This window comes from Bison bison, unplaced genomic scaffold (genome assembly GCF_000754665.1).
Source record: "Bison bison bison isolate TAMUID 2011002044 unplaced genomic scaffold, Bison_UMD1.0 scf7180017864384, whole genome shotgun sequence".
NCBI classification, from domain to species: Eukaryota; Metazoa; Chordata; class Mammalia; order Artiodactyla; family Bovidae; genus Bison; species Bison bison.
The window spans coordinates 10533180-10548080 of NW_011494956.1; the positions used below are offsets into that span (position 1 = coordinate 10533180).

General features: G+C 44.0%; 1 protein-coding gene across 1 annotated transcript in view; it reads right to left on the reverse strand.

The window, feature by feature from the left end:
* CLSTN2 (calsyntenin 2) overlaps nucleotides 1–14901 on the reverse strand; it is a 737086-nt gene that overhangs the window by 172362 nt on the left and 549823 nt on the right. The window contains exons 3-4 of the mRNA XM_010858203.1: nucleotides 7146–7341; nucleotides 5563–5771 (exon numbers count right to left, since the gene is read on the reverse strand). Coding sequence (XP_010856505.1) covers nucleotides 5563–5771; nucleotides 7146–7341 — 405 coding nt within the window. The remainder of the gene's footprint in view (nucleotides 1–5562; nucleotides 5772–7145; nucleotides 7342–14901) is intronic.

A 14901-nucleotide genomic window follows, 5' to 3' on the forward strand; every position in this document is an offset into this window, starting at 1 on the left:
AGTTAAAAGATTGATTAGAAATTGTATTGGTGAAGGGATTTTCACTTGTTGGGCCAATGTTTGCTGCTAAGTTTCCATATCCCTTACCTGCTGTGTCCCTGGCAGTGTATTGATTAATATAATTGGTGTAAATAGTAGCTTTAATGTTTGTAACCTGGGACCCTTGAGTTAATTCTTTTTCTTGTTATAGCCCACCACACCTTTGCTCTGTACGAATGCAACTTTATCTAATGCTTTTGGAGGGTGGCGCTTGACTTATCACCTTTAGAGAAAAATAAGTTTTCTGAAGAAAAGGTCTTAAAATGTTAACAGGCCTCCGGGCCAGAAGATGATGCAAATCACCGAAGCGTTTGCATATGATAAGTTTGCAGGAAGAAAGCCTGGTTTGCTGCAAGACTCTACCCCTTCCCCCATTATCCTCTATGCATAACTTAAGGTATAAAAACTACTTTGGAAAATAAAGTGCGGGCCTTGTTCACCGAAACTTGGTCTCACCATGTCGTTCTTTCTCTTACCTTCTGGCTGAATTATTCAGCCTCTTTTCTCCACTGTATTTCCTCACTGAGCTATCCTCATTCTATTACTCTTTATATACTTAATTAACATTTAATTAAGCAATTGTTTCCTTATCTTCACCTACACAGTCTCTCCTTCGAATACCCTGGATCAGCCGGGGCTGGACCCCGCCACTTTTGCTTTTGTGACAATTGTTGTTATTCTCCCAACTGGTTAATGATTTCTCCTAGTGGCATCTTCTCAGGAGACTTGAGTCCACAGCTACCCCAGGTGAGCACTGATCTCTGTGTTTCTCTGTTCCAAATGAGCCTGGGAAGCTAACTCTCAAAGAACTATCAGTATCTACCATGTGTCACAGTGAAAGTATTTTTTGAAAACTCAGCTGGGGCAGTGGATGCAATGAGACAAGTGCATTGACCTACACCCTCCTTCTGCCGGAATTTAAATTGGAGCAGCCGTTTTGGAAAGCCACATAGGTTGGTCACTTTGCAACTGCTCATACCTTTTGGCCAAGTCATTTCACATCTAAAAACTGACTCCAGGAAAACGATACAAATTGCAAACCAACAAATATGTTCATCTAAGCATTATTTATTATTAAAACATTGAAAAAGAGTAAAGAAACTGGATGCCCAATCATCAGGAGACAAGCTAAGCCTGAATCTCTGCTTAGATGGACTGCTCTTTACAGTAAAGTATTAATTATGAACTGTTTTACGGATGGAAAAAATCTATACAATTAAATGATAAGTGAAAAAGGGAAAGTGTGGCCTTACTTTTGTTTCAAAACTTCATGGAAAAAGTGCTAGCAAAATGTCAGTGGTAGTTCTCTTTGGTGGGATTACAAAAGTGACTTCTTCATACTTTTCTATGCTGCCCAGTTTCCCACCAGGGGCGAGCAGTTCCTCTTCTATTCAGGTGGAAGGGAAGTATGTTCACGTACTTGGAGATAAGCAGACTTGGGCTCACACCTCACTCTTAGGTAGCCAAGGGCCCTGACTCTCCAGGGCAGCCTGCGGAGGGCTCAGCAGAGGCTGTGTGAAACCAACCACTGCTTGGAGGGTACGAAAGCCTGCTGAATGGAGGCGGGTGTCCCGGTGAGCCCCCGCACCTCCCTGTGTGGTCATCCCCACTCCTGGTTGAGTGCTTGCTCTGTGCCGACAGTCTGAGGAGTGCCTTGTGAGATCCGCCCTCTCACACAGGCACAGTATTTATTTATTTGTCTATTTCAGCTGCACTGGGTCTTCACTGTGGCGCTCGGGTTTTCTCTATTTGTGGCTAATGTGGGCTTCTCCAGTTGCACTATGCAGGATTAGCTGCCCCACAATATGTGGGATCTTAGTTCCCTGAGCAGGGATTGAACCATGTCTCTGGCACTGGAAGGCTGATTCTTAATAAGTAGACCACCAGGGAAGTCCCTTAGGCACAGTATTTAATTCCCATTTTACAATGAAAATCTGACATCAAGTTTAAGTAATTCATCAAGGATCTCCTTCTTTCCCTCTCTCTCACAGTGGTGGGCAGAGGATTAAGACGAAACTTTGTATTTTTGAACTTAAATACCATTGTCATACATTCCTGTCAAATATCACTGAGGACAGTGGTAATATCACTGGTGAAAAAGCTTTGGGATAAACATTCAGGGGACCTGGCTCCAGTCCCCACTCTGCCAACTCTTTACTCTTTAGGAATCAGTTTTTCCATCAGTTCAACGAAAGTGAGGATCTACAACCTAGCAATCTGAGAGAGACTAGCCAAGTGCTAGAAAGATACAGGGGACTGGAAGCCATCTGAAATGGATCCAGAATATCCCAAGAGGTGGCAATGCCACAAACTTAGTTACATGCTCATAATTTCAGCTTGAAAATCCATGGGGAGTGAGTAACCTTCATGTCCTAGTCACCCAGGCAAGTATCTGATAATCATGGTGTCATGAATGGAACACTCTATGCCGGGTACCCTGTTAACTTCATCCACAGGCACTGCCTCTCCTCGAGGCCTCACTGCTACCGCCATGATATCTCAGGGGAGGAATTCAAGGGAAGGGAGGCCAAGGACCCCTGGTTGGAAGAGGTTGATTCTTGCGTTCAGACAGGTCAAATCACTTCCATGTCATCTATCCTCCCTGATGCCCTGTTTCCCTTCTTTCCCCCACAAGCAAAGAGTATGGCAGGTGGAAGGGCCCTGGAGCCAATCTCCCTAAAGGCCTGGGGCCTGAATGAGTGGACCCCAACTCAGCAGTACTTTTTCTAATGTGCATGTGAAAAACTTCTTCAAGGAGCTGGGAAGGTCGCTGGGAGAAGTGATGGATAAGGGCCAACTGGAAAGCTCATTAGAATGGGAGCTGCTTCTGTGTCTGCCCTGAGGTCCTGTCTTCATTACTGGAGAACTGCTTTTGTAAACCTTGCCGTCAAGGGCCCACAATCCCTGGTAGTGCCCGCTCTCCTCTACATCTCAGGCTGTAAACCAACGTTGGAGGCAGAGGCCTGGCGAAGGACCATTACTCACTTTTAATGAGACAGCCAGGGAAATAAATTGGCATATGTTAGTAAAATGGCTCATCAAGGTGAGTAATTATCTTCATGGCTGGGGCAGTTTACCCTCTGATAAAGGAATTAGCATCTCCTCTCTCCCAGGGCTGTGGCTCTCCAGAACTAAGGCAGGAGGCCAAGGGCAGTTTGACCACTAGTTCTGGATGCCCTCCCCCCATCCAGTCCAGCTCTATAGCAAGGACTTGTCACTCCCCCAGTTCCAGAGCTCTCAGAGTCATAGACTTCACAGCTGACCATTGGAGACCGGAAAAATACAAAGCATTACTCTATATTTTATACAGTGGGGTGTGAGTGCCTGTGTGTGTGTGTGTGGTGGGGACAGATCAGCTACGTCACAGGGCCTTGTAGGAAAAGCTATCCAGAGCAGTTCTGGCAGGCTCTACAAATGAAATTACCTGCTTCTTAATCCTGAGCCAAACTTTAATTACAGTACAGTATTTTCTCCTTTACTTCCTCATGCACTGATTTTGTGTCCCACAGAATTAACCTCTAGTGAGTGATGCCCAGGTGTATGACTGACACTCGCCATGTGTTTGAGCATCTTATAAGGAAATGTCTCTATTATCACGTTATCTGCTTTATGAATATTGGTTTCATCTTTTGAGACAGATGATAAACTCCTGGATGCCAAGGATGAGGGAATCTGTAACAATTCCCAGGATGCAGAGCACTCTGTTACAGGGTCTGTTTCTCCCTGGTCTCAACATCAGGAAGCCTGGGAAGCGCTGAAGATTTGCAAGCAGGTGACTGATGGTATTTCCCTCTAGGCACTGGCTACCAGGAGGCTCATGGCTGAGTCACTGCCCACCCCTGGGTCTGGTTCAGGGCACGCTTTGTGCACCATCTTCATCCTTGATGCTGCCTTTCAATTTTTTTTTTTTTTTTAAATTTTGCTAGATGGTAAGCTCCATGTGGACAGGCCCGCTTATGCTATGACTTCCCTTCTCTCTCTATTCCCAGTTTCCAGACTGTGCCTGGCACTTAATAAACATTGACAGAGTGGATGAACCTCAGGTTATACAAAGTTTACGTCTTTGAGCAGTTAAATCTTGTTTAAAATAAAATAAGGATAATATACATATGACCACACACTCATGCTAATAATGAAACAACGTAGTTGGCAAATAATTATCATTTGATTAATATCAAATTATTGAGAGTTGAAATGGGCTGAGCTGCCTGGGCCTCTGCTTTTGGTGTTTATACTGGAATGAGTTTTAAAAATAATGCTGATGGGGAAATATCCAAATGGCTTTCTAAGTTTAGTTTGAGATTGGGGTATAGTGGGATGGGTCTTTCATTCCTCATTCCAATTAGGGGAGAAATTCTAAAAGAACATTGGCAAGAATGGATAAAGATGATGTGGCACATATATACAATGGAATATTACTCAACCACAAAAGTGATGGAACTGTGCTGTTTGCAAAGACATGGATGGACCTAGAGACTGTTATACAGAGTGAAGCAAGTCAGAAAGAGAAAAACAAATACTGCATATTAATTCATATATGTGGAACCTGGAAAAATGACACAGATGAACCATTTGCAAAACAGAAATAGAGGCACAAATGCAGAGAACAAGTGTATGGATACCAAGAGGGGAAGGGAGGGTGGGATGAACTGGGAGATTGGGATTGACATATATACACCACTATGTGTAAAACAGATAACTCATTAGAGCCTATGTATAGCACAGGGAACTCTACTCAATGCTCTGACCTAAACGGGAAGGAAATCCAAAAAAGAGGGGATATACGTACATGTGCAGGGGACTCACTTTGCTGTACAGCAGAAACTAACACAACATTGTAAAGCAACTATAATAAAAATTAAGAAACAAATCAAAAACCAAACAAAATTGGCAAGAGCTTTAAAGATTCCTATAGTTTAGAAAATCTACAGCTTAGAAGGTGTTTCCAAAATCTCCACCTGTTCTTTTAGTGTCTCTTTGGGAACAGACGGTTTTGGTGCAGAAGTGATGTTACAGTTTGTTATACAGGAAACTAAGATGTGGCTGAGTTGATGGTATGGCTCACGCTTGAATGACAGCAGGAAAATTCTACCAGAAAACCAACCTGTCTTCGGCATCCAGATACACAGCATCATGAGTTCTATAGACTCTTCACTAAAGAGGTTTACAAGGGATCTTGGGGTGTTTTGGAGAAGGGAATGGGAACCCACTCCAGTACGCTTACCTGGAGAATTCCATGGATAGAGGAGCCTGGCAGGCTACAGTCCATTGGGTCGCAAAGAGTCAGACACAACTGAGTGACTAACACTTTTACTTTAGACCTGACTGGGCTGCCAATTATGTGAAGTCATCCCTTCTAGTGCAGGGAATGTACCCAAGTTCTGGGTACAGAGCCTAGATCAGGGGTGGCAGGGAGGCATCACTTGGCCAAGTACATTCAGAGCCTGAACTTGACCTTTCAGAGGGGTGGGGGGTGGAGCTGTTCCCTGCTCCCATCCACCGGGGTTCTCTAAGGACACTCACCATTCCTGTCGATGGCAAAAGGCACATCAGTCGTGACAATTTCATAGTTGCAAATCTGGCTGTACTGGGGGGAGCAGTCTTCGTCGATGGCCTCCACTTGCAGGATGCTGTCATAGATCTTGCCCTCCGTCACGATAGCCTTGTAGGCCGGCTCTTTGAAGGTGGGAGCAAACTCATTGACGTCCTTCACCTGGATATGGACCACGGCCCTAGGACAACACACAGGAAAGGAAGAGAGGCCAGTAATGAAAGAATTGCACCAGACTCCTGCACTTCCCATGGGCACTGATTCAGGCCCCAAGGCCACGAGAGTGGAGAAATCATGACAACTGGGTTGGCTGTTGTCTGAGGGCCCTGTCCCCCCGTCCACTGAGATGCCTCTGCCTGTCCTGCCCCAATCCTTTGAGATGAATTCACCCCAGAGAGATACCCCCCACCCAGCTTCTTTGACCTTCCTTGTTACCCAGCTTTAGGCAACGCATTTCCTCTAGAATTCAGTGGTCTCCAAGCTTTTTGGCACCAGGGACCAGTTTTGTGGAAGACAATTTTTTCACACATGGTGGTGGGGGTGTGGGGGAGGGGGATGGTTTCAAGATGATTCAATCACATTACACTTATTGTGCACTTTATTTCTATTATTATTACATCAGCTCCACCTCAGATCACCAGGCATTAGATCCTGGAGGTTAGGAATCCCTGCATCTCTCTGGCTCATTTGTCCATTCACACTCCACTCAGTAAGAATTGAGCCACCCTTCAGTTCAGGTCAGTTCAGTCGCATCCGACTCTTTGTGACCCCATGGACTGTAGCACGTGAGGCTTCCCTGTCCATCACCAACTCCCATATCTTGCTCAGACTCATGTTCATCAAGTCGGTGATGCCATCCAACCATCTCATCCCCTATTGTCCCCTTCTCCTCCTGCCATCAATCTTTCCGAGAATCAGGGTCTTTTCCAATGAGTCAGTTCTTCGCATCAGGTGGCCAAAGTATTGAGCCACTCTTACTCTGACCCAATTTGAGAGAGTTATAACCCCAAATGAGGCTTCCTTGGTGGCTCAGATGGTAAAGAATCTGCCTGTAATGCAGGAGGCCAGGGTTCAATCCCTGGGTCAGGAAGATATCCTGGAGAATGAAATAGCAATGCACTCCAGTATTCTTGCCTGGAGAATTTCATGGACAGAGGAGCCTGGTGGGCTACAGTCCACGGGGTTGCAAAGAGTTGGACACAACTGAGCGACTACCACTTTTACACTCTATAACCCCTAAATGAAAGGCGCTGACTGACAGAAGCATACGGCCTGGCAGAAATCCAGGGAAAGGTTCCAACTCATTCTGCAGGGATGGGTTGGATCATGGAAAGCTTCCTAGAGGAAGTGACAACTGACCTCAGTCCTGATAGTAAAGTCAGAGTATCTGCACGTGAAGCAGAGGGGTAGAAAGTGACCCATGCTGATGCCTGCAGGGGCCTGTGGACCTAGCCAGCGGTCTGGCAGGCTGGAGCTTCAAGGAATGATATGCATGCGTATCGAAACAGACAGTCAGGCAGGGGAGGGCAGCAGGGAGCTCCATCAGGTCACTCACTTGTGAGATTTCTTCCAGGCTGTCTCCCGGGGCCCTGTGCCACAGTCATAGGCCTGGATGATGAACGTGTACTCCTTCTGCAGCTCACAGTCAATGGGGCTCTTGGCACGGAGCCGGCCTTCTCCAGATGTCTTGTTGAGTACCACAGCCTCAAAGGGCAACTCCTGGCCATGTATCTTGAATGCACAGATTTCTCCTGCAGGAGGACAGAAGGAGACAGAAAGCATCTTAAGAACAGCCAGACTGCACACAGAGCTTCGACTGGACCAGACTTGCAAACCCAAAAGCCCTAGGCCATTTCCCTCCACGCAGATAATTGTCAAGCTGGAAGCAGCCTTTAGGGAGCCAGTGGTAACACCGGAATGTCCCCCATCCAGTGCAGCTGGCAAAAAAGCAAGGGGGTGGGGAGGGCGGTCATCACGCAGGGGAGCTGGCTGTTCATCCCAGTTTGCCAGTTTTCCTGGCAGGTTTCTCGCCTGCCCTCTGCCCAGAATGAGATTAAGGAATTTGACCACAGTCAAAAGACAAATGACTACAGAGGAAAGGAGAAAAAGGCCAAAGCTTTCACTGTCTTTTGTTCTGTGACAACATCCTCGATTCTTGAAAGTGTGCTCTGTGAAGCAGTGACCTGGGCATCCCTGGGGAGCTTGTTAGAATTACAGGCTCCTAGGACCTGGACCCTGGACCTCTTGAGTCAGGAGCTACATCTTTTTTATTTTTATTTTTTTTAGTATGTCCATTATATCTTTTTTTTTTAAGTATAGTTGAGTTATAATATTGTGTTAATTTCTGCTGTATAGCCAAGTGACTTAGTTATACACACGTATATATGTATATACATTCTTTTTTATATTCTTCTGCATTACAGTTTATCACAGGATATTGAATATCATTCCCTGTGCTATAGTAGGACCTTGTTTTTTTAATCTATCCTATATACAACAGTTTGCCTCTGCTAACTTAATTAGGGTCCCCAGGTGACCTGTTTGCTCAGTCGGTGTGAGCAGCACTGCTCTGCTCTGCCCTTTACTCCTGGTTTAAGCACCCCACATTCCTGCAACCCCCTTCACGTCTCTTACCCACTACTTCTCTGTGGGGACTGGGACGGACACCACTCTGAGCTTGCCATCTTCTCTCCAAACAGTGGAGGTGAGTCTATGTGAATTTCAGAATTCCCATGGAGCCTGAGAAACCACCTTCTTAAAGAATTGACTATGCTGTAAAATGAATGCATTTCTCTCCCCCAGCTGGGTTCATGTGTTATTATACCTTTTTCTCTGCATTAAAACGATAAAGCAATGAAAATATCTTCTTTACCTCAACTGGCAAATATTGACTTCTTGAACCCTGACTCTAAGCCCTGTAGTAAGTGTTCTGGAAAGTACTAAAGGTTTGAGACACATTCTCTTCCTGTGTTGAGGGAACTTATAGACTTGTTGGGGAGACAATATGTAGATATCCAGAAGGACCATTCATAGTGCAAAGAGCTGGGTGAGCATCATGTGACATGGGCATCAAGGGGTCCAGGCTGCTGGTGAATAAAATGTAGGCTTGAGCCCAAGGGCCTGAGTCATGTTCCAGGTTTGCTACTTTCTAGCTGATTTAGTCAAATTATGTTGACTCGCTGGGTTTCAACTGTGTCATCAGTAACAGCACCAGGAGATGATGTTGCAGGGAGAGCATCTACCTGGCATGCCCCAATCCTGGTCTGACATTGTCCCAGCTGCACTGCTGGGACCAGGGTGAGGTGCCTACTGTATATATTTTAATGGGGTCCTCACATTCAGAGTGACCAGGCACCTGCCCAGCTGCTCCAAAGAACAGAGACCATGAGAAGAAGGGATAACATGATTGCATGTCTGCTCTGCCCAGGCATCCAGCTTTGTACCCCCACCCAGGTGATCTGCTTTAATCATCCCAATAAACCTGCAAGGCAGACATTTTATACCAATTAGTACAAATTAACAACAAAAAGGATCAGAGAAGTTATTGCTTGCTCAAGGTCACAGAGTGAAAGTTGGTATAAACCCCAGATATGGCTGAGTCCTAACTCCACACCCTTTCTGCTTCACTGCACCATCTCCAAGCAGCCTTCTCAGAGGACCACTGCAGGAATTGCTTCTGGTAACATTCTAAAACCCTGTTCAAGCCTCACTCAGGAGAGAAAGCCCCCATTTTACATACAGGAAGCATGCGCTGATCTCTTACTAACAATGTTTTCTGAGATGGCCAATCAATACCAATTTTACCTTTAGGCTTTTGTTTTTTATTATTTCATCGATCCTCAATTTCATTATGAACACTCCATTTTCACTACATTCCCTCCTGGCCATTTCTCAAATGTAGTCATGGAATAATGAACAAGACAGACAGTTTGTGGGCCAGGCTCTAACAAGAAGGTTGCTTCCCTTTCTGTCACTGCACTGCCTCTTGGACAAGACTAGGTCTACAGCCTTCAAGGTGGAAGAAGGGGTTTCATCCCACCCTCAAGTTTCATTTCTGCTCTGAATTGGCTGGGCTTGAAGAGATGGACTTCTGACATGCCTGCCTTGAGATTCTATCTCAAGATGAATGCCAGTTACGGGAATACTAGCAGTAAATGTGCCCAGATTAGTTCTAGGGTATTCTCTGAAGTTCCCAACTATTGCCACAATTCTAAGACTCATTGGATCCTTTCTCTTTGAAAAGTCCAATTAAACTGAACGTGAATGAGGGCAATTCTCTGTTAGAGACACTCGATCTCATCTAGAGTAGTCCTCAAGGCTCAGAAATCCTGAACCAGAAGAAAGGAGAGGAAGGAGGAAAAGGCAAAGGAGGAAGGGGAGATCCAGACACAGGGGAGGCTGAGAAAAGTAAACCTCAGGGCCACATATTTTCATGGAACTAAATGCAGCTCAATTCAACTCCACAGAGCCAGTATTTTTTGAGTAACTGCTGGACCTGGAGACACAAAGAAAACAACTTGGATACCTTAAGGCAGTGGTCCCCAATGCTTTTGGTACCAGGAATTGATTTCGTGGAAGATGATTTTTCCACAGATTGGGGATGTCAGGGGGACGGTTTCAGGATGATTCAAGTCATTACATTTATTGTGCACCCCATTTCTAATTCAATGTCACCACTGATCTGACAAGAGGCAACTGGTCTGTGGCCCAGAGGTTGGGGATCCCTCCCTTAGGGCATAAAGATACCCAATCCTCAAGTCCTCATTACCTCCTAGAAGAGACAGTGAAGTTCACAAGGGCTATGCCATGCTCACCTAGTCTGCACCAGCTCAGACTGAGATGGGACTTAGCCTCCTTTGAACAAAAACTAGAATTCACCCTAGTGAAATACATCACCCTCATTGATCCCACCTCTTCATCTGACTCTTGTGTTCTGGCTGCAAACGTTCATTCATTTATTCACCCATCCATCCACCTCATAAATATTTATTAGGAACTATGCTCCCAGCACTGATGAAATAGTGATGATCAAACCCCACCCAGTCCTGGGGTGATAGCAGTCCAGTGTAGGAGGAAGTTAAGGAATTGTATAATCACCTGCTGTCAGGAAGGATGGTGATGGTGATATGTGCATTGAAGGAGGTGCTAAGAGTCCTGACCTGGGGAGACTGGGCAGGGAGGTCTAAGATAGATGTGATGGCTGAGCTGAGATCACAGGAAGAGAAAAAGGGAGACACTCAGGCCACAGGAGAGTAAACTGAGTTTCAAGCAGGGGGGGTAACACATGGGAGTGCCCTTCAGCAGGAAGGGATGAGGGACTGCAGAGACCCGTGTGGCAGGAGTAGAGGCAATGGGGCAGGGCCAGCTTCATGGATTTGCAACCGGAGAGGCACTCAGGGGCCGTGTGCTCAAGAGGGCCCTAAGCATGGTTGAAATCTCTGCTGCTGCCACACTGAAATTCTTAATAATGTTATCTTTGAACTTGGGTTTTGTAAATGAAATCTGATGGAACAAAGGAGTCTTTCTTAAGCAATGGAGGTGCTCCCTATTCAGTGCTCCCCATTCGTATCTAGTGGTCAGGATATGCCATGAGCAGAGTATTCTAGTGGACCCATGATGTGGAGAAGGAGATTCAGGAACCTCAGCGAGATCAAGGTGAGCATGTGACGTCTACAACTGAGTAATCCACTAGGCAGGGAGCTGATAACTCCATGAGGCTACCCTTTCTGTTTAAATGAAAATTGAACACAGAATGAAAAAAAAGACAAGTGACCAAAGAACCCTGTCATATCCTCTGTCACTATATTCCTCCCTGTAGTAGCCAATCACTTAGGCTGAAAAGGATGACAGAGAGATAAAGATAAAACCACCCATTATTCCTTTTCTTTTTATACCATCCTTATACCAGCAAGCCAAAGGTGACAGAACATTGGTAGAATATATGCATATGAAGAAGTGAAATGAAAACAGTTGAGTATTGCTTGTGTAGCATTTACACTGCTCTGGTGAAGAATAAAATACGCATGCATACCTGAGCTAGGACATGCAAATTCTGTAATTTTCAGAGATGATGCATAGCAGTTAACTGCTCTTCTATTTGCATTTGAAACTGCCATTGCATAGTATAAAGATAAATGGTAGAAATTATGCTAATAATTGAAATTTTTAATTTTTCTTTACTTAGAATCACATCAAATAGCAAATTAAAAACACAGCAAGTTGAAAGAGAGACTGAAAGACAGGAATGTGCTGAGACAGAGTCCTGAGGAAGAAGCATATTTAAAATTGCAGTTCCCAACCTCTGTGAGTGACACATTGGGCTGTCTTGATCTTTTGTGAGGCCTGTCACCAGAATTTGTTATTACTAATAAAGCACAGTAGTAGGAGGATGATGTATTTAAAAGATCAGACCTAATGGCTTCCATATAGAAAATATCACTTTTAAAATCTTGCTTTTCAATCCGCTTTCCTGGGCGGGACAGTTGGTGTGTGACCTGTGTGTGGGAATTCAATGCACAGGTGCACACGCACTTGGGATCAGCAATAGACTCTGGTGAAATGGGGCCAGCAGCATGGGGCATTAGCTGGGGCCTAGGGTGGTTGAATTCTGCTTCACTGAGAGCCCCTGGAGGGGCCAGATCAGTAGAGGAGCCCCTGCAGTGTCGTGGGGGCGGTTGTCACGTGGCTCCAGCCCCTCATCACCTCCCTCCTTCTCACAAATACCTTTTCGTCTGCCGCAACACACCATATGACACATCAGCAGAAATTGGTGTAGTTATCTCTTGAAAAAAACTCTCTCTTAATTCCTCCCATAAGATTCTAGGGAAAATGAATGAATGAAAAAATAGATGAAATTGATGAATGAATGAATTAATAAAACTGATTTTTATAATATATTTTCTTCATACCCTTGAATACCCTTGACCAACAGATTGGGTTGATTTTATTTTTCAGGTGCAAAACAGGAGCCTCAGACAGATTAAGTGGTTGACCCAAGGTCTCTTTGATAGTAAGAAGTGGATCAAGAACTGAGTTCTAGACCCTTTGAATGTAAATCCTGTGCCCTCTGTCCTTCATGTTGCTTATCACTGGGTGGGTATGATGTTCTAGGAGAGGGGATTTCAAAGTGTGATCTGTACACCCCTTGGGTCCCTAAGGACCTTTCTGCAAGGCCCTCAAAGTCAAAACCATCATATTAACACTAAGATGTTATGTGACTTTTACCCTGTTGATATTTGCACTGATGGTATAAAAGCAATGGTGAATAAAAGTGCTGATGCCTTAGTAGCACCTGACTGCATTCTATGTGACAGGTAGTCAACTGTAAAAATAAAGGAAGAAGTCCAATTTCACTTAAGAATGTCTTTAACGATGCAGTAAATATTGCCAATTTTCATAAATCTCAATCCTTGAATACATGTATTTTAATATTCTGCATAACAAAATGGAAAGTACTCATAAAGCATCTTTGTAGAGCAAAGAATGGTAGGTAGGAAAAGCATCTGTGTGATTTAAGTTGAGTGGGAGCTAAACTAGGATGTTTTCATAGGAGATGCTACTTTTACTTGAAAAGAATGACTGACAGACAAACTATGTTTATTTAAGTGAGTGTGTGGCAGGCTTTCTTTTAAAGTAAGTCTGTCACTTCAAGGAAAAGAACTCATCATAGTGGTTAACCAATGATAAATTTGAGACTTCAATTTTGGAAAATCTGTGTCTGCCACAGACAGTGTGACAATTTACCAATGCTTTAATACTTTTCTGATGAAATGAGTAGTGGTATTAAGGAATGTAAATGTTGATAGGGTATAATGAAATATGTCAACTTTTGAAAGATCTACTTAGCCTGAAATCAATATCTCCTAAATGACCAATGCATATTGTTATGCAGAATGTATGAGTAAAAGATTCATTCAAAGTGTGAAATGGAGCAATGGATTTTAATACAGCAGTATATAATAAGTTCATCGATGTGATTTCAGATTCTTTATGGTAGCCAAACTTTAAGAAACTGTTACTGGTATACATGTGTTCCCCATCCTGAACCCTCCTCCCTCCTCCCTCCCCATACCATCCCTCTGGGTCGTCCCAGTGCACCAGCCCCAAGCATCCAGTATCGTGCATCGAACCTGGACTGGCAACTTGTTTCATATATGATATTATACATATTTCAATGCCACTCTCCCAAATCATCCCACCCTCTCCCTCTCCCACAGAGTCCAAAAGACTGTTCTATACATCAGTGTCTCTTTTGCTGTCTTGTATACAGGGTTATTGTTACCATCTTTCTAAATTCCATATATATGCGTTAGTATACTGTATTGGTGTTTTTCTTTCTGGCTTACTTCACTCTGTATAATAGGCTCCAGTTTTATCCACCTCATTAGAACTGATTCAAATGTATTCTTTTTAATGGCTGAGTAATACTCCATTGTGTATATGTACCACAGCTTTCTTATTCATTAGTCTGCTGATGGACATCTAGGTTGCTTCCATGTCCTGGCTATTATAAACAGTGCTGTGATGAACATTGGGGTACACGTGTCTCTTTCAATTCTGGTTTCTTCAGTGTGTATGCCCAGCAGTGGGATTGCTGGATCATAAGGCAGTTCTATTTCCAGTTTTTTAAGGAATCTCCACACTGTTCTCCGTAGTGGTTGTACTAGTTTGCATTCCCACCAACAGTGTAAGAGGGTTCCCTTTTCTCCACATCCTCTCCAGCATTTATTGCATTTACTGTAGACTTTTGGATTGCAGCCATTCTGACTGGCGTGAAATGGTACCTCATAGTGGTTTCGATTTGCATTTCTCTGATAATGAGTGATGTTGAGCATCTTTTCATGTGTTTGTTAGCCATCTGTATGTCTTCTTTGGAGAAATGTCTATTTAGTTCTTTGGCCCATTTTTTGATTGGGTCATTTATTTTTCTGGTATTGAGCTGTAGGAGTTGCTTGTATATTTTTGAGATTAGTTGTTTGTCTGTTGCTTCATTTGCTATTATTTTCTTCTATTCGGAAGGCTGTCTTTTCACCTTGCTTATAGTTTCCTTTGTTGTGCAGAAGCTTTTAAGTTTAATTAGGTCCCATTTGTTTATTTTTGCTTTTATTTCCAATATTCTGGGAGGTGGGTCATAGAGGATCCTGCTGTGATGTATGTCGGAGAGTGTTTTGCCTATGTTCTCCTCTAGGAGTTTTGTAGTTTCTGGTCTTATGTTTAGATCTTTAATCCATTTTGAGTTTATTTTTGTGTATGGTGTTAGAAAGTGCTCTAGTTTCATTCTTTTACAAGTGGTTGACCAGTTTTCCCAGCAC